Source organism: Nyctereutes procyonoides, unplaced genomic scaffold (genome assembly GCF_905146905.1).
Source record: "Nyctereutes procyonoides isolate TBG_1078 unplaced genomic scaffold, NYPRO_anot_genome, whole genome shotgun sequence".
In the NCBI taxonomy this organism is placed as follows: Eukaryota; Metazoa; Chordata; class Mammalia; order Carnivora; family Canidae; genus Nyctereutes; species Nyctereutes procyonoides.
The window spans coordinates 15,817,672-15,840,487 of NW_026575036.1; the positions used below are offsets into that span (position 1 = coordinate 15,817,672).

The window sequence follows — 22,816 nt, forward strand, 5'->3', positions numbered from 1 at the left end:
ATTTGTAAAAATGTTTAGGGTAGCACTAGTTTCCCTTTCTTTTAATTTTTACTCCCCTACATCTAAGTAGTTGTCAGGCTGACTAATAATGCACTTCCTCCTGTTTCTCCCCCTCTCTCCTTGGTTCTTCTATTTGTTTTTCTTCTTTATTCTCCTCCTACCCTACCAAGTCTGGTGCAGTGACCTATGCAGGAGTGAGATTGTGGATAGTGTGGCTAAGATGACCATGATATTTTATTCTGTAGAAGAATCCTTCCAGCTGCCAATGTCAAACTTCCCTGGCATAATAATCACGACCATGAGGGACGCCTGGGTGGCTCAGCAGTTAAGCATCTGCCTTCAGCTCAGGGCATGATCCTGGAGTCCTGAGGTTGAATCCCACATTGGGCTCCCTGCATGGAGCTTGCTTCTCCCTCTGCCTCTGTCTCTCTTTCTCTGTCTCTCATGAATAAAGAAGTAAAATCTTAAAAAGAAAGTCACGACCATCAATTTAGCAAATGATGCTCATGCTCTTGGTTTTCAGAAATTGTCTTCCTCTGTTTCTCCATTATAATTACTTTTGCTTTGGGATATCCTAGGTACTCATCAATCTATCAAGCAATTATTGTATGTGAACTGATAAAGCATTCTAGGAGACATGGAGGTAAGCAGGAAATGGTCACTGTTAATTGCTCCCCAGTTTCTAGTCTTCAGATTCTTCTTTCTTAGACTTGAAAGCTAGGCATAGTTTTTTTGAAGACTTGGATCATACACTTTTAGAATATTGATAGTCTCTGAATTATTTTGGTACTCTTCTACCTTCACAGCTATACTCATCATTAATAGGACCTTACTTATTTTAGGGTTTGTACAACTTACTGTGGTCTCACAATTTTGAACTCCGGTTGTTAAGAATGTATTCTTGTGTATTTTTAAAAGTTGTTCATTTTCCTTGGGTGGGTACATAACTTCCTAGTTACCTTAAAGGTATTTTCACTGAATTCTTATTTCTAGGCTAAGTAATTTTAATCTCTTCAAGATTTTCTTATATCTCGCTTTTCCCTGCAGCGTTCATAGATTGTCCAAATAGTACATTTACTATTCAACAGAATTTTTTCCATTTGACCTGCCCTCTCTAGATATCTAAGCAGCAACATTCAAAAAGTTGTAGAAAAGACTACAACTTAATTTTCAAAAATATAATTCATAAAATAATGTAGGACTTGGAGAGGACCTTTGAAAATATATCATTTAGAGTCCTCTTATTCTTATTGCACATGTAATGCACAAGTTTGATACACAGAAAAAATATAATCAAGAAAGGGAAGAAGTGCTCCATGTACCAGGAGGGTATGTACTCTATCCTTTAAATTTCCAATGTGTCCTGTTTACTGTTTTAATTGCAGAATTACCTGTAATGTCCTTTTATTTCTTTGTAAATTATGGGAAGCCAGTCTTCCAGCAAAATCTGCTTATTTGTCCCAAATGAATATACTTGTGTTTGTGCAACTCTTGATTTTTAATTTTAGTTAGCCCAGAACACTTTGATTTCCTAAACCTGTTTAGACTATCGCATTTTATTTTGGTGACATATATAAGCTATTTCTAGGTCATTGAGTTGCTTTTAAAAGATATATTCACGGGACGCCTGGGTGACTCAGTGGTTGGGCACCTGTCTTCCGCCCAGGACGTGATCCTGGAGACCCGGGATCGAGTCCCACATCGAGCTCTCTGCACGGAGCCTGCTTCTCCCTCTGCCTGTGTCTCTGCCTCTCTCACTCTCTGTCTCTCCTGAATAAATAAAATATTTAAAAAATAAATAACAGATATACGCATAAAAAGTACAAAGTGCTGATGAAAGAACTAAAAATAATAAATGGAGAGACATACTGTGTTCATGGATTGAAGACTTTTGATACAATAAAGATGACAGTTCATACCTGTTAAAATTCTAGTAAGATTTTTATAGGTATAGATAAGATGATTATAAAATTTACATGGTAAGGCAAAGCAACCAAAACAGCTGAAAAAGTTTTGTAAAAGAAGCATAATGTGGGGAGAATCACTCTAATTTTAAGACGTTATGTAGCTACGGTAATCAAGACTATCATATTGCCAGAGTGACAAATAGGTCAGTGCAACAGAATTAAGAACCTAGAATTAGCCCCACACAAGCAAAGCCGATTGAATCTTGACAAAGGTGCAAATACAATGTGTCCTTTTTAACAAATGGTGTTAGAGCAATTGGATATCTATGGACCAAAAAAAAAAAAAAAAAATGAACTTCACCTAAACCTTAGACTATATCCATGAATTAACTCAAAATAGGTCATCAATTTAAATATAGAACATAAAACTGGAAAACTTTTTAAAGAAAACCTATGACAGGTGTGCCTGGATAGCTCAGTTGGTTAAGCGTCTACCTTTGGCTCAGGTCATGATTCCAGGGTCCTGGAATTGAGCTGCATGTTAGGCTTCCTGCTTCTCCTTCTCCCTCTACCTGCCCCTCCCCCTGCTTGTGCTCTTTCTCCCTCTCTCTCTGTCAAATGAATAAATACAATCTTAAAAAAAAAGAGGAAAACCTATGAGAAAATCTTCTAGACCTAGGACTTATCAAAAAGTTGAGCCATGACACCAAAAGCATAAAAACCATAAAAGAAAAAAAAAAAACTGATAATGGGACCTCATTGAAGTTTAAATCTTTTGGCTGTGTGACTGTTAAAAGAGCAAAAAGACAAGCTGTAGACTGGGAAAAAAATATTTGAGAACTGTATATTTGACAACAGACTCTATTTAGAATATATAAAGGACTCTCAAAACTGAACAGTTAAAAAAAAAAGAAAAAAGAAAAACCCTAACAACCTAATTTAAAAATGAGCAAGCATCATAAAGATATACAGATAACAAAAATAAGTCCATGTGGACACTCATCATCCAATCTAGCAGTCATACTTCTTTGCATTCATCCCAGAGAAATGAAAATTTAGATTCCACACTAAGACCTGTACACAAATGTTCATAGCAGATTTATTTGTAATTGCCAGAAACTGTAAACAATTTAATGTTCATTAACCTATGAATAGCTGAACTCACTGTAGTATAACCATTCTGTGGAACTCTACCTAGCAATAGAAAAGGAAGGGACCAAAAAAAAAAAAAAAGGAAGGGACCGTTGATACATACAAGCACTTGAAAGGGCCTCAAGGGCATTATGCTGAGTTAAAAAAGCCAATCTCAGAGTCATGGGTCACATATTGTGTGATACCACTTTTAGAGTGTCCTGTAAATGACAACATGATAGAAATAGAGAACAGAGTAGTGGCTTCCAGGGATTAGGGACAGTGAAGAGAAAAGTATTGATGCCTAGAAATGGGTAGCATGAGGGAGTTCTTACTGATGCTGGAATCCTTCAGTGTCATGACTGGGTGTGTTTACACAGGTCTATACAAGTGATAAAATGGCATAGAACTAAACACACACATTGTGCCAATGTCAATTTCCTGGTTTTGATATTGTACTATAGTTACATAATATGATGTAATCAATCATTTGGGGAAACTGGACCTCTCTGTACTATTTTTGCAATTTCCTGAGTCTATAATTAATTCAGAATAAAAATTTTTTTAAAAAGACACCCGAGGGGATCCTTGGGTAGCTCAGTGTTTTAGCACCTGCCTTCGGCTGGCCAAATGGCATGATCCTGGAGTCCCGGGATCGAGTCCCACATCAGGCTCCCTGCTTGGAGCCTGCTTCTCCCTCTGCCTGTGTCTCTGCCTCTCTCTCTGCCTCTCTCTCTGTCTCTCATGAATAAATAAATAAAATCTTAAAAAAAAAAAAAAGACACCCAAACCTGAGACCTATGTCCATTAGCCACTAGTTCCTTTTAAAGTTTAGATTAACTAAAATAAAATGAATTTTAGTTCCCTGGTCACACAAGCCATGTTTCAAGTGCTCATGTGAATGCACAAATGGAGAACATTTTCATCACCATAGAAATTCAACTGACAGTGCCAGTTTAGACAAGCTCCTTAGCAGTGCTGATTGCCATATGTGTGGGTACCAACACATTTCTTAGAGAACTGTCTTAAATGTATAAATCAAAAGCTAATGGTCTGTACCAATAAAATTTAAATTGAAATGGATTTAACATGACACTTTTTGTTATACTTTTTGAGGCTGTCTTCCATATCTTTTTTTTTGTCTTCCATATCTTAATAAGAAAAGGAAAAGAAACTTTCTTCATGTTCGAAATAGGAGTAAGTTTTTTTTCCCTTATCTGCCAAGCAGTTATAGTTTCTTTCCATAATCGCAATACAGAATATATAGGAAATGAGCAAATTAGAGGGGAGGAACAAGTAGGGAAAAGAGATTGCCAAAAAAAAGTATTTTGAATATCCCATACTTCGTTATTTTTTGTTTCTTAGTGACCAGCTTACCAATGGTAGCTTTACCATTGCAGAGGAAGCGTGGTTTAGCAACCAGACCTTAGACCAGAATTATATTTCTGGCTCAAAGTGACCTTGAGTAAGTGACAATTGTGTACTCTTCTCATTCTCATAACCAACAAGCAACTTAAGCTAAATCAGCTATTGCTGATTGCAGCTATGGGGGGAATATACAAAAGTAGGATCATTTGTCAAGCTATTGGCTTACAAGTAGATTAAATACACAGTTTTGAGGAATCAAAAGGTCATGTGGAGTAGAAAGCAGAAATTTACCAGGTATAAACAGTTTTAGGTTTTGAGTTTGGAGTTAAATACAAGAAAACTCAAGGTGAAAGTTTTTCTTCTCCCATCCAAGGTTAATAACTTTCAGAAAGCTTTGAGATACAAAGCAGATATTTTGGATTTTAGAGACCAGGTTTTGAAGTTCCATAGTGCAGGGTTTGAATCACAGCTCTGCCACTTAGTCTCTGAGAAAGCTGCCAAACTTGAGTTCTCACTTTCACCCACAATAAAATGGGAGCTATAATGATGCCTCTTTGTAAGGGTTGTCATGAGAAGGATACAGAGTATATAGCAATAGTTACTAATAATTTTATCAAGTCATGGAACAGACTGATGATATTAGGAACAGATAAATAGCTTTGTTTACTTTCCTTTTCTAACAATTTTTGGCCCCATAACATTTTGAGGATAGGGTCCTACTTTTAGCTTTGTAACAGATTGGTTAATATCATGGTTTATAAAGCTATTCCCAAATGTAATTAATGTATATAGTAGTATGACTAAATTCATTAGATCACTTATTTGGAGCCAAGACAAATAAATCTGTTTTTATAAAATCTAGGAGCCTAAACTCTAAGTAGCAAACTGAAAAAAAAAAAAAAACTCATAAATTTATGAGAGAAATGTTATTTCAGTGTAATTGTTGCAACCCATTTCTGCAACCATAGCCACATAGTATCTGAATGAACAGTGATGAAGAGGCTTAATTATAAGGACAAAAATCTACAATGTACAGAGTCACGTTAGAAAATATTTTATTATGAATTTTCTTTGCTTACTACACTGCATAAAACATTGAAAAAGAGGTCAAGAATGTGAGCCAACATGCTCATTAAGGTCCTTCTGGTCCTAGTACTCTGTAGTGGAGGACAGTTGCAGTTTTAGCTAATAGTTTACTGGCATGTGATCAGTTTGAAGGGAACCAAAAATGCTGACATCCTCATCTGACTTCATCACTGAAGCCTCAGTACATATAGCAGCACTTCCTGTGTAAAACTTACCCTGACTCTGCCGAGGACACCCCAACCCTCAGCTGATGTGGGTTGGAATGGTGGCTTGGATTGGTGAAGCCCTCAGTTAGGTGGATACCTCCGCACTATGTGAACATGCCATGACTGTTTACTATACCTTTCACTTCATAGAGTTCAGCTTTCAAAGTTGATAATAACATTCATCAATAGCAAGAAATTGTTGCAGGTGGATTACTAGCTCTTAAAATCACCACTCCTTGAAAATCTTATACAAGATAACAGCATGTTTAAGAACTAATTTAGAAATATAAGGCTATGGCAATGTCCACAATAACCAAACTGTGGAAGGAGCCTCGGTGTCCATCGAAAGATGAATGGATAAAGAAGGTGTGGTCTATGTATACAATGGAAGATTACTCAGCCATCAGAAGAGATGAAAACCTACCATTTGCTTCGATGTGGATGGAACTGGAGGGTATTATGCTGAGTGAAATAAGTCAATCGGAGAAGGACAAACATTATATGGTCTCATTCATTTGGGGAATATAAAAAATAGTGAAAGGGAATAAAGGGGAAAGGAGAGAAAATGAGTGGGAAATATTAGAGAGGGGGACAGAACATGAGAGACTCCTAACTCTGGGAAACGAACTAGGGGTGGTGGAAGGGGAGGTGGGTGGGGGGTGGGGGTGACTGGGTGAAGGGCACTGAGGGGGACACTTGATGGGATGAGCACTGGGTGTTATTCTATATGTTGGCAAATTGAACACCAATAAAATATAAATTTATAAAAAATATGCTATGGAATTTAAACTGAAAAAATCTATCGGAAGATCTGGAATGTATATACCTTGTTTTCCATATATACTAATAAATGTATGGCCTGTTTTCTCATCCATACAATGGGAGGATTTCTAAATTTCTAAGACTTTATGCTTTTAGTGAGCTTCTCCAAGTAGCTCCCTCCATACTTCCACTGGTTGATTCATAAACTACATTAAATGCGTTTTCTATCCATCAAAATTTCCTCAAGTATTGTCAAGTTCTTTAAGGTAATGTACTATTTGTCATTCAGGAACATAGTAATTTGAAGAAGTAATATAGCAAAAGTGAACTGAGTCTCAGTATTAGAGTTTGATTCTGACAACATCTAAATATCACATGAAAGTTAGCCTTTGGATTATTATGTAAATACTGAGTCCACGTGATGATAAACCATTAGGTGCTTTGAAAAGTCTGTGACTAAAGCATTAACTTTAATCAGTAATTTTCTTTGATAAGCATGGCAAGGATGAGAAATTTGCTCATTGGTACCTTTCCTCCTTTAAAATCCTGATGTCTTTATAAAGTTATTTGGCATTGTTAGGTAACCTAGGAAGGAAATAGAAGGTCCTTTTGCTTGGGAGACAGAAAGTGTAAACACTATTTCACTGCATTTTGCTATTTAACATTTCTTATGACTGGTCATATATGGTGCAAAAAAATCATAAAGCCCTTTAAAACCTATTTTTAAAAGATAGTTTGTTATAAATCTAAAGGCTGTAATTATAGTAAAATCACATGCAACTGACCCCATCCTTCCTATTCCACCCTAGTATTAGAGCTTTCTCACTGCATTTTGAAATACCTTCATGGAATTTTGAAATGCTGTGCTTGCGTAGATCTTTGAGGCTGCATCAGTTCTAGGAGAGTTACAAAACCTAGCTCTGCACTTCCCATTAGTTACTCACCATGTCCGACAGAGATGTATGCGTGTCTGGTGTCTAAGTGCAGACTTGTAGGTTTTACCCATAAATCAGAGATCCATATAATTCCTCCACAAACAGGAAATAAGTATGATTAATCAGAAGAGTAAAAGGCACTGCTGGATGTTGTTGGAAAGAAATCCTCTATGGGGGGCTGTGAGTATTGTTATTTTTGCAATTTCTATTTCTGAAATATCTCAGGTTAAGGACATTTGAAACTTGTGAATATACAAAGTGTATGGGCAGATGAAGTAACTGCCACTTGTCTTTTTGATTACTACTAAATGATAAGTAATTTCTATCACTACTGAAATTATCGTGGCTCTTGTTTAGAATGATTTTGTGGTGTGGTTTTATTTTTTTTAATTTTTAATTTTTAAAAGATTTTATTTATTTATTCATGACAGAGAGAGAGAGGCAGAGACACAGGCAGAGGGAGAAGCAGGCCCTATGGAGGGAGCCCAATGAGGGACTCAATCCCAGGACTCCAGGATCACGCCCTGGGCTGAATGCGGCGTTAAACCGCAGGGCCACCGGGGTTGCCCATCTTGGTGTGGTTTTGGGATGAAGGTGTACTTTTTCTTTTTTTTATGGTCCATGTATGATACCTTGAGGTAATGGCTTTCTCCCTGGGATTCATAGCAAGCATAGCAGTGTTCTCTGAAAGTGGTGAACATGAGCTGTGCTTTTAGTGAAACTGTTGACCTTTCTCATCAGACTTTTTATTATAACCTCTTACCATCTACTTCTAATTTACATTTCTTTCTTTTTTCTGTTTCTGATACATAAAAGCTATACTCTAATCAATTTCTTAGAACTTGTTTGTATACTTAATATTCTCTTAGTCATCAGTTATTTGGGGATAAAATTCCCTCTACTTCTAAAACATTAGCAAGATACATTGGTAATGGGCAGCGTAAGGATTTCTTGAAATTGCCTACTAGAATCTGAAGTCTAGTTGACTAGACCTCTATCATTGTGGCTATAATGTTCTCATGGTCTTCTGTATTTAACTGTAAAGCCTACTGAATGTCTTTATTCAGAAAAACACTTTTAAACAGATTTTTCTTGATTAGTAAGGAGAAAGAAAATAAACATCAAGGTGTAACTAACATTTTGATATATATTTCCTCTTTGTTGAGATCCTATTTTATGTGGATTTTTTTATCATGCTTCTCCTCTTCCGCATAGCATTAAATTATTTCTTGTTACTAAAAATTCTTAGTGAAAATTCAATAGCTATATGATTCTGTTAAACAGTAGTGCTTTAATTTAGTTAACATGTCCTCTATTATTGGATATTTAAATTTTTTCAAGATTTTGGATTAAAAGTAACTATGAGAACACTATTATTTTAAAGACTATCTTGCGAAGTACCTGGGAAGGGGGAAAATCCCATTGTACTTACATTCTTGATTTATCATATAGCCTGATCTTAGAATTTTAAGGACAAACAATGAATTAGGATTTTAAACAAATGGGTGCTATATTGGTTTAGATTTATGGATCTCACATTTTTTAAAACTTTTGCTTCTGTGTGGCAGACAGCTTATGTGCTAGCTTTTCAAATGTGGATGAAATTGCTTTCCTTAGAAAGACAAACTGGAGTGGAATCTGTAGAGCTTTTGGAAATAAATGGATCATTGAAAACTGAAAGAGGACTTCCCTAACTAAGATTGGTTCTTCTATGCACAACCTCATGTGAATGGAAAACTAGATCCATGCAACAAAATAAATCAAGCACGGACTGTGAAAATATAGTGCTTGCAAAACACAGATTCACAAGGCTTTGGCCAAAGTTTTTCTTTGTTTCATTAGGTTAAAAATGGCCTAGGATTCTCCCAGTAATTCAACCATTAAAGAAAGAAAAAGTTTCTTGTTCTTCATTCCTATTGTATAGAGCCCCTGTGTTGCTGACTTGCACCAAGGTGGAGACTGACCTTCCTTATGGATTAAATGGAACTGAGTTTAGAGTACTTTGAATTATTCATATTCTTAAGTGTATCTTATTTTTTAAATGCGATAGGCCAAGAGATGCCTGGGTGGCTCAGTGGTTGAGTATTAAAAATACTATTAAAAATAGTTTTAAATAATATAAATGGTATTAAAGCCTTCGGTTCAGGGTGTGATCTCAGGATCAAGACCTGCATCAGGCTTCTCCCTCTGCCTATGTCTCTGCCTCTTTCTGTGTGTCTCTCATGAATAAATGAATAAAATTATTTAAAAATAAGAATAAAATGTGATAGGCCTGAGAAGTGTTAATAGAATAGAACTAGCTAGAGTAATAGGTGTATACAGTCAAAATATGAAATATTGGAGCCTTACTCTTCAAAGAACTATTTTGGATCAGAGAACTCGATTTCAAGATTTCAGGAGATTTATTTTTTTTCTTTGCCCTGCCTCTGCCTTCCCCTTACTAGTTTAGATGGCAATATAAGTTAATATCCTGACTTTCCTTTATAAATGAATAAAAATTTTAATGAATGTGTATTATACTTTGTCATTTCTCCTAATATTTATGATAACTTTAAAATTTAGGAACCATTGCTACTAAATACCAGATCTTACACAGACGCACACACACACATTTTATATTAAAAAGAAGTCAAAGTAAGGGACGCCTGGGTGGCTCAGTGGTTGAGCATCTGTCTTTGGCTTAGGTCGTGATCCTGGAGTCCTGAGATCCAGTCCTGCATTAGGCTCCCCACGGGGAGCCTGCTTCTCCCTCTGCCTGTATCTCTGTCTCTTGCTCTGTGTCTCTCATGAATAAATAAATATCTTTAAAAATAATTTAAAAATAATAATAAATAAATAATAAATTAAAAAAAGTCAAAGTGAGATTTATTGTTTTATTCTTCAATGACAGGTATGAATAGATTTATTTTTAAGACTAAAGGAGGCTCAGAATTAGGCCAAAAACCACGGTAGGACTAAGGGATGTTTGTCCCTATTTTCATTCTTTTGTTTTTTAGGCATCCTAACCTGTATATGCTTCTCTTCAGAGTATGCATAGTGTTTTAAGGATCAACTTTGTAACTGAACCAGTTAGACTCCTGACCAGTTTATGCACTTGTTGGCATTTCTCCTGCCTATTTGTTTGATCTTTCCAACTCATTTGATCCTCTGGCATTAGAGCTGACAGCTGCAATTGCATATGGGTTCGTAAAGTAGCTGAGTAATAAAATGCCATGACCTGGTTCCTGTATAGTTTCACTGATGACTGAACTGGCAACTTAGAAATGCTACAGATTGTTTTGTTAGGTCAGGTGGAACATTATCTTCACAGAGAGTTTATGTATAAAAAAAGACTGGTATTGATCCTGAGTGATAGAAGTTCCAGCTCCTAAATCCTAGTGTTACTGTTTACTGAGCACCTATTAGACATAGGGCTTTGTGTTATATGCATATTACTTCTTGTCCTTAGAATAATCTTGTAAGAGAGGTGACATGACCCTATTTTTCAGATGGAGAAAGCAGATTTTTGGGGTTATATACTCATATCTATATATTTAGTATTACATGGTAAATAGCAGAACTGAAACTCATGTCCAAGATCATTCATTTCCAAAGCTTGTGGCCAATCCATTATGCACTGTAGCAGTAATTTTGTTCATTGTGAATTATAGTTTATTTCCATGTTGCCATTGATGGACATTGGCCATTATTGCTGAAAGGTGCTATGGACATTTTGTACATGTCTTTGGTGGAATTATTAGGTCATAGGGTATGCATTTGTTCAGCTTTAGTAGGTATTAGCCTAAAAGTTTTCCATAATGGTGCAGTGTGTGAAAATTCTAGTTATTTCATTTCCTTGCCAATACTTTCTGCTAGTTTTAAAAAATTTTAGCTATGTGGCAGGTGTCTAGCGGTGTTACTTTGTGATTTTAATTTACATATCTGATGAGTAATGATTTTTATGTGCTTATTGGGAATCTTCTTTTGTAAAGTTCCCAATCAAGACTTTTGCCCATTAAAAAAAAATCGGATTGTCTTTTTTGTCTCAGTTTTTTATGTATTCTGGATACTAGTTCTTTGAAGTAGTGATTTGTTTTTCCTGTAATGCTTTCTTTTTTATATTTAGTGGTATCCTTTCATGAACAATGTCCAATTTCAGTGTAATCCTTTAAAGTTAGGTCTCTGTGTTCTTTTTTAAAAACTTTGCCTATCTCAAGGTGGTAAGGATGTTTTCATATAGTATTTCTAGAAACTTATTATTTATAATTTTTTTACCCTTAGGTCTATAATTAATCTAAAATTGGGATTTTGTAAAAGATGTGTAGTAGGAGTCAAGATTTATTTTTAGTGCCACATGGATCTCATATGGATTTAGTACCATTTACTGAAAAGATTGTCCTTTGCCCACTGTATCTTAGTGGCATTTTTGTTGTACAGTTTTAACTGAAAATTCTGACATTTCCAGAATCCAAACCATCTCAAATTCTTTTCGTTGTTTTCCTTAAATTGCCTCGTGTATGGACCATGTTTTCCATTTCATCGTATCTCACCTAATATAGTGGTCTATACACATTGTAGGAAATAGTAGAATTTAACAGTCATGGAAAGGTTTTTATTAATGGAATGGCAGCCACTGGGGTATACATTACTGCAGGGAAAGGAAAAGGAAGTGGCTTTGCATTGCTGGGTGGGAGCAGTATATGTATTTTCGAGGCAAAGTCTTCATAGCTCCACTTTTCCCATAAATTTCTTTACACTGAAAATAATAGAGATTTGGATGACAGTTTTCACTCAATCAAAAGCAAGTATCAAAAGAATCATTCATTGAAGACTCAATTTTTTTTTAAAGACTCAATTCTTTAGCTGTACTCTCAAATGGGTTCCATATGTGCTCAATAAACCTACATGTTCAGCATAATAGGGAACTTTTCCTCCCTCATTTGTTTTGTTTCATTGCTTTTTATTTTTTTTTAAATTTATTTATTTATGATAGTCACAGAGAGAGAGAGAGAGAGGAGGCAAAGACATAGGCAGAGGGAGAAGCAGGCTCCATGCACCGGGAGCCCGATGTGGGATTCGATCCTGGGTCTCCAGGATTGTGCCCTGAGCCAAAGGCAGGCGCCAAACTGCTGCGCCACCCAGGGATCCTGCTTTTTAATTTGATTTTTAAGTAAGCACTGCAAGCATTCCATTAAAGACTTTTGGTTCTGGCCATGATGGAATAATTGGGATTGGGATACTTTTCTGCCATAAAAAACTATAAAACTGGAAAAATATATGCAGCTTTATATGCTCATATTAGAAAAGAAGTTTTAGAATCAGTTATCTGAGCTTCTATTTGAATAATTTAGAAAATGGTCCACAATAGCCAAACTGTGGAAGGAGCCTCGGTGCCCATCGAAGGATGAATGGATAAAGAAGATGTGGTTTATGTATACAATGGAATATTACTCAGCCATTAGAAACGACAAATACCCACCACTTGCTTCAACGTGGATGGACCTGGAGGGTATTATGCTGAGTGAAGTAAGTCAATCGGAGAAGGACAAACAGTGTATGTTCTCATTCATTTGGGGAATATGAATAATAGTGAAAGGGAATATAAGAGAAGGGAGAAGAAATGGGTGGGAGATATCAGAAAGGGACACAGAACATAAAGACTTCTAACTCTGGGAAATGAACTAGGGGTGGTGGAAGGGGAGGAGGGCGGGGGGTGGGGGTGAATGGGTGACGGGCACGGAGGGGGACACTTGACGGGATGAGCACTGGGTGTTATTCTGTATGTTGGTAAATTGAACACCAATAAAAATTAATTTATATAAAAAAAAAGAATAATTTAGAAAATGAAATTAACTGAAGGTAAATAGAAGGAAAGGCATAATAGGGCAGCCCCGGTGGCCCAGCGGTTTAGTACCGCCTTCAGCCTGGGGTGTGATCCTGGAGACTCAGGATCAAGTCCCACGTCAGGCTCCCTGCATGGAGCCTGCTTCTCCCTCTGCCTGTGTCTCTGCCTCTCTCTCTATGTCTGTCATGAATAAATGAATAAAATCTTAAAAAAAAAAAAAGGAAAGGCATAATAGACATAGAAGTGAAAAATATGCAATAGAGAACAGACAATAGAGAAAATGTTTACTTGAAGTATAAGATTGATAAATGCCTGTTGAGACTGATCAAGAATGAAAAACTTCTAATATCAGGATTCTTACAAATATTAAAATGATAATGAGTGGTTATTATGAACAACTTAGATGTAATAGACAAATTTCTCTGAAGACAAACTGGCAGGGGTTGGGGGGCACCTGGGTGGCTCAGTCAGTTGAACAACTCTTGATTCCTATTCAGGTTATGATCTCAAGGTCCTAGGATTGAGCCCTGTATTGGGCTCTTTCCTCAGCAAGGAGTTTGCTTGAGATTCTCTTTCTCTCCCCTGCCTCCTCTCCCCCCCCCACTCTTTTGCTCTCAGTTTCTCTCTAAAATAGATAGATCTTTTTTAAAAATGGAAATTAGAGGGGATCCCTGGGTAGTTCAGTGGTTTGGCGCCTGCCTTCGGCCCAGGGCGTGATCCTGGAGTCCCGGGATCAAGCTCCTTGCGTGGAGCCTGCTTCTCCCTCTGCCTGTTTCTCTGCCTCTCATTCTCTCTCTCTCTCTCTCTCTCTCTCTCTCTCTCTCTCTCTCTCTGTCTCTCATGAATAAATGAATAAAATCTTTTTTAAAAAATGAAATTAGAAAATACTTTTTTTTTAAAAAAAAAGCAAAGACAAGCTAAGGAAAAAATTGTGAAGAAATAGAAATTTGAGTAGTCCTACAATCTACTAAGGAAATTGAATGGGCAATTGAAAATTTTCTACCAAAGAATGCCATGATTCTGCTGGACACAGGAACCACCGTGTTAGGCTGTGAGATCTATGAGGGCAAGGAATAACTTCCAAAGCTCTTTGTTATTTGCATGTGACATAACATTCTTGGTAAATATTTGTTAAATAGTATTGATTGTATAACATGGTACTAAGTAGAGAAGTTTCTCCCCTTGAGAAACCTAACAATTTTTTACCTTCTTTCTTTGGTAAGGAATCTTTGATCTTCTAGTTCATTTCAGAAAATGTATACACCCTACTGAAATGAGAGCACTTTAATTTCTCGTTTTTGTGAAACTATATGCAATTAGAAAGGCCTCCTTGGCTAAATATATAAATCATGGGGGGTATAAGTGTGGGCTTATATTGCTCCCTGACATGGTGCTTTAATGTAAACCATAAATCTTGCAGTCTTATGAGTTAAACCAAAAGTAACATTGATCTTCTTCCTAGCAATGGCAATTTGGAATGTGACAGGAGAGGGGGGGAGGTGCAAGGACAATGTGTGTGTGTTTCCTGGCATTACAGTTCTGTTGAACACAGTGTTAGTCATTTTTTAAAAAGACTTTATTTACTTATTTGGAGAATGAGGGAGAGGGACAGATGGGGAGAGAGAATCAGTGAGGAGCCTCATGTGGGGCTCCATCTCATGACCCTGAGATCATAACCTGAGCAGAGATTAAGAGCTGGAGGCTTAATCTACTAAGCCACCCAGGTGCCCCTCTGTTGCCCATTTTTTTAAAATTTTATTTATTTATTCATGAGAGATACACACAGAAAGAGAGGCAGAGACACAGGCAGAGGGAGAAGCAGGCTCCATGCAGGAAGCCCAACATGGGACTCGATCCTGGGTCTCTAGGATCACACCCGGGGGGCTGAAGGCAGACACTAAACCACTGAGCCACCCAGGGATCCCTGTGTTGCCCATTTTTTCTAAATTATTTATTTATTTATTTATTTATTTATTATTTATTTATTTATTTATTTATTTATTTATTTATGATAGTCACTCACAGAGAGAGAGAGAGAGAGAGAGAGAGAGAGAGAGAGAGGCAGAGACACAGGCAGAGGGAGAAGCAGGCTCCATGCACCGGGAGCCCGACGTGGGATTCGATCCCGGGTCTCCAGGATCACGCCCTGGGCCAAAGGCAGGCGCTAAACCGCTGCGCCACCCAGGGATCCCTGTGTTGCCCATTTTTAAAGAAAGAATCAAATTGTAACACTCCAATTGCTGCTTAAAATTCATGAGTTTTACCTCGCATGGGGCATTATTCAGCTAACATTTGAAAAATCCTCCAAAGCCAACAGCATTCAGGAGAGTATTAGAAACCTTATTAAAAAGTCAGATAGCAACTCTGCACAATAAATTAGCTTAACCTGCAGGAGAAAATGGTACATCAGCTGAAAATAAGTCTCCTTTGAGTCAGGTGACAACTCTTCTTCGGTGGAAAGTTTTGCTTATTTAAAGAAACTTGAAATGACTGTACTGATATTTATTGGAGTGCCACAGAAATGATGTTCTTTAGCAGAACCAACCACTGTAATATGTTAAATAGCTTAATTACATATCAAAGTCACCTCTTTTTTAAAGAGAGGGCACAAGAGGGGTAGGGAGGAGAGAGAATCTCTGGCAGACTCTGCACTGAGCACAGAGCCCAATCTGGGGCTCAGTCCCACAACCCTGCGATCATGACCTGAGTGGAAATCAAGAGTTAGAGGCTTAACCAACTCAACCACTCAAGTGCCCCATAAAGTCACCTTTTAAACCCCATCAACATTGACATAATTGAGAAAAAAATGAAGCAAACTGTTCTTTTGAAATTAGTTCATAAAATTTCTTAGAGCTCAATGTTTAGAAAAATCCCAATCCTGATATATATTATGCAAAAATTTTAATGAAAATGCATCAAAATCTTGATCATGATTATATCTACATCATTGCTTTATAGGTTATTTTAATTTTCCTTTATTTCTATAATTTCTTAGTTTGTAAAAACGTGTGCTTTTTAGTCATTAAGATATTTTTTGTTTAGTAGAAACATTTGCAAAAGTTAACTAAGAGATTTTCTCACAGTGAGTATAGCAATTTAAATTAGCTGTACTTCAGGGGAGGAGGGTTTGCCTGGCTCAGTCATAAAGCAGGCAACACTTTTTTAAAAAGATTTTATTTATTTATTTGACAGAAAGAGAGAAAGAGAGAGAGCACGTGCTTGCATGGGCAGAGAGAGGGAAAAGGAGGGGGAGAAGCAGACTCTCTCCGTTGAGCAGGGAGCCGGATGACGCAGGGCCCCATCCTAGGACCCAGGGATCATGATCTGAGCTGAAGGCAGAAGCTTAACAAACTGAGCTACCCAGCACCCTGAGCGTGTGCCTCTTGATCTCAAGGTCTTGAGTTCAAGCCTCATATTGGGTATGAGCCTACTTTAAAAAATAGTTGTACTTCCTATTGCAATATACTTATAAGTAGGTTAACATAGTATATATCTGAAATTGCTGTGGTTTGTAGTAAGTAAAGATAAAGCAGGGTATATAATACACTGTTTATGTAAAAATAAGGCATTTGTGATGTATCCGTCTATATAGGTATATGAATGTGTAGGCAAGAGTTTGGAACAAATACTCCCAAGATCTTAATCAGTGGTTATCCCCGGGTAGTAGGAGTAAGCCGCTTAATTGCCTTTTGCTTATTTCTCTTATAATCTTTTTATTTATTAATACTTTTGGAACAGACATTCATTACTAGTTCATAAAGTTTGTTAAAATGCAAGCATAAAACTGCTGCTGCCCTAAGCACAGGTAGCCCTGCTCTCCAGTGTAGACTCCCACGTTGGCTGCCTCTACTGTTTTCAAGAGGAAAACCCCGTAGTGTGGTCACATTGGAATAGTGTTAGGGTTTAGAAGACTGCCAGGTTTAGGTCGTGAGGTAAAGTCTGGGTCCTAGCCAGAGAGAATGGAGATCTGGTATCAAAGTCGCCAGGCACTGTCCAGCCACCCTGTAGGAGAGCAAAGAAATAGGAAAGTGCCAAAAGAAAGTTAAAAAACATTTCACTTGATTTACAGTTTTGCTAAAGCAGATATTTCTTTTTCGCCTTTCCCTCAGAAAGCATCTAGAATATTTGTGACCTCTGTAGGATCCCATATTATCTCCTGGGCTACCAGCCTTCTTCCCTTTGAGCCCTACTCTCTTGTCATAGAGAAAGTGTGGTGTCCTGATGAGTCAAGTTCATTAGTCCTAGACACAGGCTTCCTGCCTGCTTGTTCAAGACTTGTGAACATACTTGCTTCTTGACTTGCTTCGGAAACTTGTCGCTTCCACTCGCATTCGCTCAGATGTGTCGGTGACCTGGCTCCGTGGTCACTTCCCGCAGAGGTTACAGTGGTGTAGCCTGTGTTTACATTGTCTTCATTCATTCCCTACCATTTTTTTCTTTTTATTAGTTCTTTGAACAGATTTAATGAGCACCTACTTTGGGCCAGACATTGGGGATTCCTTAGTAAACAAGGCAAAGCTCCCTTATTCATGGAGCCCACCTTCTAGGGTGGGAGCCAGAAAATAAGTGGAAAGAACAACATTTAATGTTGGGCAGTGATAAGTGCCATTAAATAACAAAGAGACCAAGGTGCTAGGATAGGAGGAAAGTCAAAAAAGATGGGGTTGTGAGGAAGCAAAGAGTCACCTGAAGAAGTGGCACGTAAGTGCAGACCTTTTGAAGTATATATTGAAGCAAGAGGAAAATCTGTAGAAATGTTCTAGGCAGAGGGAACTGCAAGTGCCGAAAGACCTGAAACGGGTGAGAACTTGGTAGGGAAGTGTTTAAATTCCTCTACAACTGTTCCCCAGACTAGCTTATGAGGGCTGGGAAGATCTTTACTTTGACCCACCTCCAGCATTATGCTCAGTATGATATCATTTTCCCTTGTTCTCTTACAGCTAGAGATTAAAAGCTTCTAATCTGTCAGTGGAGTTCCATGTTTGAACTGATAACTACATATTTTGCCAGTGAATTGCTGTGTAATATCTAAACATTTACTCGTGATGTGTTTTGTGAATGTTTAGTCATTGAACATTTATTGATCTTACCTGATTACTTACACGTGACCAAGGAGGGAGAAGATAGAGAAGGAGTGGCTGGAGAAAGTCTTAGAGAACCAGGAGAGTTGATTGGGAGGCGGCACAAGAGGAAGGAATGTCAAAGGAGCACAAGGTCAGTCAGAGTCAGAGGCCCCCCGGGGAAATCCAGGGATACAGGAACTGCAGTGAACTGTGGGTTTGGCAACTGGAATGTCCCTGTCCCTGCTAGTCTATGGGAGCAGTGTCAGGTGTGTGTTGGTCAGACAGGTGAGCTGAGGAGGTGGAGGCAGTGATCATCTAGCTCCCACCTTGGGAGAAGTATGAATGAGAAAGGAAGGAACAAGATTAGAGAGCTTGACAAGAATTTGAATGGAGCAAAGAGGGGTTTTGTTTTTTACCTTAAAGGAAACTTCAGTGTTTTATTTTTTATTTATTTATTTTTTTTCCATGACAGGAAGTCATCCTTTGCTATTCTTGGCTCACAAAGTAAACAGTTGTTTGTGCATGTGTGTGGCCCTCCACCACACTTTTAAACATGTTTAAGACTTCTTACCGCTGTATAGTTTTCCAGGTATCCAAAGAGAGTTCACCTATGTGATCTTGATCTTCTTGAGAGGAAGGTACCAAATATTACGCCTGTTTCTTAGATGCAAGTCACAAAGCTCAGGTTGTAGCTCAGAAGTCACCCCACTAATAAATTTTGGGGGCAAGAGATTTTATCAGTATATCCCATCCTGCCCAGAGTTTAGTAGTCTATATTCACAGCATTCACTAACCATGATTTGCCTCTCTCTTCAACCGGTTATTCTCTGGTTACCTCAGAAAAGAACCCAGGGCATTTAGATACAATTTACAGCGCAGATGAAGAAGCTTTTCAGAATACACCATTATGTCCCTCTTGCCACACACCATTCTTGCCCACGTGTGCATCCTCATATATAGCGCCCCCCCCATACACACACCCTCCTGCCACATACAGAACAAACATGCGCCTTCAAATGTTCACAACTGAGTATACCTCAGTCCTAGTCTTAAAAGTTCTTGCTCACAAAGCCTGGCTACTCTCTTCAATACTTTCCTCTATCTGGGGTTTGGACATAGGGTAAAAAGATAAAGTTAGGTTGAGAGAATTGATTTTATAAGACCAGATGAGAGGCCGTAAATAAATTCCCAGGTTTTAACAGTAAGGGTTCAGTTGATTGTTATTTTTCTCTCCTAACAAAGGAAACCCTTTACCACTTAAATTCAACAGTTTTTATAAATTTGATCTAAAGTATTAGTGGTTTACATGCATTGGTCCTTCAGGATATTTATTTTTTGAGCTATAAGGATTAACTGTTGAGCATTGAGTTTTATGAGCACAAAACCTGGGTTGTCATTTTCTCTCTGGCCTAATCTCAGCCTCTTAAAATAAAAAAAATGTTCATAATGTTGATATTTTAATAATTTTTATGGAATGACATTGTGTGTATTATCTTTGCTGCTTACCTAGTCCCATACCTCTGTCACTGTTTTATCTTGTTAGCACCTTACCTGCCCCCGCCCCTGCACCAGAGGTAACAGTCTTTGCTTCTTAAAGATTCTAAAGCCTCCTCCAGAGGACCCATTGTCTCCTTTTTCTTGTTTATAGAGTTTAGGTTGAGACTTTGCAAATTGCAGAAGCAAGCCCAGCATCATGTTTACATGACATTCTTTGTTCTTACCCTGTTTTCTACTTGTTGCACTCTCTTAAACATTTAACTTAAATATATTTACTAATTAATGTAATTAATACATTAGCAGAGATGTTTATTAAGTTATATATATGTATTCCTTGTAAAGAGTCTTCAACTTTCATATATTTTTGGAATTTTCCTTTTTTTAAAACTTTTTTTTTTTAAGATTTTTATTTATTTATTCATAGAGATGCAGAGAGAGAGAGAGGCAGAGACACAGGCAGAGGGAGAAGCAGGCTTCATGCAGGGAGCCTGACGTGGGACTCGATCCACGGTCTCCAGGATCACGCCCTGGGCTGCAGGCGGCAGCCACCAGAGCTGCGCCACCAGAGCTACCCCCTTAAAACTTTTTTTAAAGATTTATTTATTTGACAGAGAAAGAGCACAAGCAGGGAGAGTGGCAGGCAGAGAGAGAGGGAGAGGGCTCTATGCCAGGACTCTATGATCATGACCTGAGCCAAAGGCAGATGCCTAACCCACTGAGCAACCAGGCACCCCTGGAATTTTTTTAAAGAAATAAGAATTCAAAACATTTAGGTTCCAATTTAAATGAGTAACTTCTTTTAAAAATGTGAGTACAAATGAAGAATGTGGAGAGCAACAGGCTAGGACACAGATGCTTGTATAATTTCCTCCCACCTTTGTTTTAGAGTTAATGTTAAGGAATTGGAAGGAGAGGGAATATTACCCTAAGGAAGACAGCAACAAATAATCTAATGATGTGAAAAATTGGATCCCATTATTCTCATTGGACTATGACATTATTCTTCTGACTTTAATTAAAATACCCCTGGGAGGTGCTTGGCTGGCTCAGTCGGTAGAGCATGTAACTCTAGATCTCAGGGTTGTCAGTTCAAGCCCCAGGTTGGGTGTGGAGCCTACTTAAAAAAAAAAAAAAAAATCACTGAGGGATTGTTAGACTGAGTCTACTTGATGGTTGGTCTTTCATGAAAAATGGCTATTATATGAGACCCCACCCACCCCTACCCCCGACATAGACTTTGCCTCCTTAACATTGTTTTCTTTATAATATGGTACCTGGGCAGGTTCCAGAAAGTAGTCTGACATGCTAACCACAATGGAGGAATGATGGGCAATTAAAAAAAAAAAAAAATTGCTTCGGGGGCACCTGGGTGGCTCTGACAGTTAAACATCTGGCTTTAGCTCAGGCTGTGATCTCAGGGTCCTGGGATCGAGCCCCATGTCAGACTCCCTGCTCAGTGGGGAATCTGCTTCTCCCTCTCCCTCCCCTTCCTCCCTCCCTCCCTCCCTCTCTCAATTTAATCTCTCTCAAATAAATAAATCCTTAAAATTTTTTTTTAATTGCTTCCATCAAATCAGTCTAGACTTGTTACTGTATCATTTTAACCCCTTGAAAACTGGGCAAAAAAGTTCCACTTATTTCACTGCTTTCTTTTGCTTGTAAAGTACTTTTTACCCTGCAAATACATTTTTTGTTCTAAATCATACTTTTAAAACTAATTACAAAGAAAAGTCAAATTAAATACCTTAAAAAATGTTAAGTAAGAATACAAAATTCTCGGTAACACACTACAAAAACCTGAGAAAATACCACCTTTTTACAAGTGTGTTTTGTGTTTCGGTATCTGTGCCTGATTAGCAGTGTTGTTTAATCTGGTGCTTGTTAGATGGACATTGTAAATTTAATCTCTAATCAGGATAGATGATTTGAATCTGTTTTCATTGTCAGACTCCACCCTGACAATATCCAGTCACTTCATACAAACCAATTGTCCAGGAGTTTTTTCCAAGAGTAGAAAGAGCACAGAAGGAGCGCTGCTGGTGACAAGACCACTTAAAGTATACCCTACATGGGATGTATTTGCCATCTCACATTTAAACCTTTCATCATAGCACACCTAAATTTTAGTATGTGTTTCCTTCTGGAAAATAAATAATTGTCCTGGCTGCCCTAGCCCTTTCTCCTTTTCCTCTGAAGCCAGTAAAAATGAGGAAGAACCTTCCTTCCTCTAACATTCATTCTTACTGTTTCAGAATGGAAGGGAACTTCAGAGATGATCTAACTTAGCTCCCTCATTTTGTGGCTGAAGCACACAGAATGGAGAGGCCAAAATGGCCTGCCCATGTCATACCAGTAGCTAATCAGAAAGTCCAGGCTTCTGAATTTCTAATTAGGGAGGGAGTCTTTCTTTCATCGGGCACTACAAAATCTAAGAGCTTAGGGATGCCTGGGTGGCTTAGCAGTTGAGCTCCTGCCTTTGGCTCAGGGTGTAATCCTGGAGTCCCAGGATCGAGTCCTGCATTGGGTTCCCCACGTGGAGCCTGCTTCTCTCTCTGCCTGTGTCTCTGCCTCTCTCTCCATGTCTCTCATGAATAAGTAAAAACAAAATTAAAAAAAAATCTAAGAACTTAAAAACATCATGCCAAAAGATGTGCCTATGCCTAGGTGCTCTGGGGCATAACTACAGCTCACCTGCTCCCTGCAGGGTATTTTAAAATTTCAAGAGAAACGCAGTGACATCTGTCAAACACTGTGGGAACTGTTAGCACTAGGCGGTTCTGTCTGAGTATTAGATTGAACTGTATTTTTTTCGATGATGTCACAGTTTTGCAATGTGAAGCAGGAGTGAGGGTGGCAGGGTCTATTATGATCTGTGGCGTAAGAGGTTTTGCAGGGCCCAAAACCCAACAAGCACCCACGTGCCATTAGTAAGTAGTAGTTGTCATTTAAGAGTGGAATAAGAATATTAATTTTTCAGGGTACCTGGGATACTTAGTCAGTTGAGCATCTAACTCTTGGTTTCCCTCAATTGTAGTCT

General features: G+C 38.0%; 1 protein-coding gene across 4 annotated transcripts in view; it reads left to right on the plus strand.

Annotated features, from left to right (window-relative positions):
- The window catches only part of FGD4 (FYVE, RhoGEF and PH domain containing 4), a 208,047-nt gene that overhangs the window by 59,158 nt on the left and 126,073 nt on the right, over positions 1–22,816 (plus strand). The window contains exon 1 of one of the 4 annotated variants that reach the window (XM_055318858.1): positions 7,438–7,575. The exons of the other annotated variants lie outside the window; for them this stretch is intronic. Within the exon in view, the coding sequence (XP_055174833.1) occupies positions 7,566–7,575 (10 nt within the window). The 5' untranslated portion in view covers positions 7,438–7,565. Of the gene's footprint in view, positions 1–7,437; positions 7,576–22,816 lie in introns of those variants that run through there. 4 annotated transcript variants of the gene reach the window in all.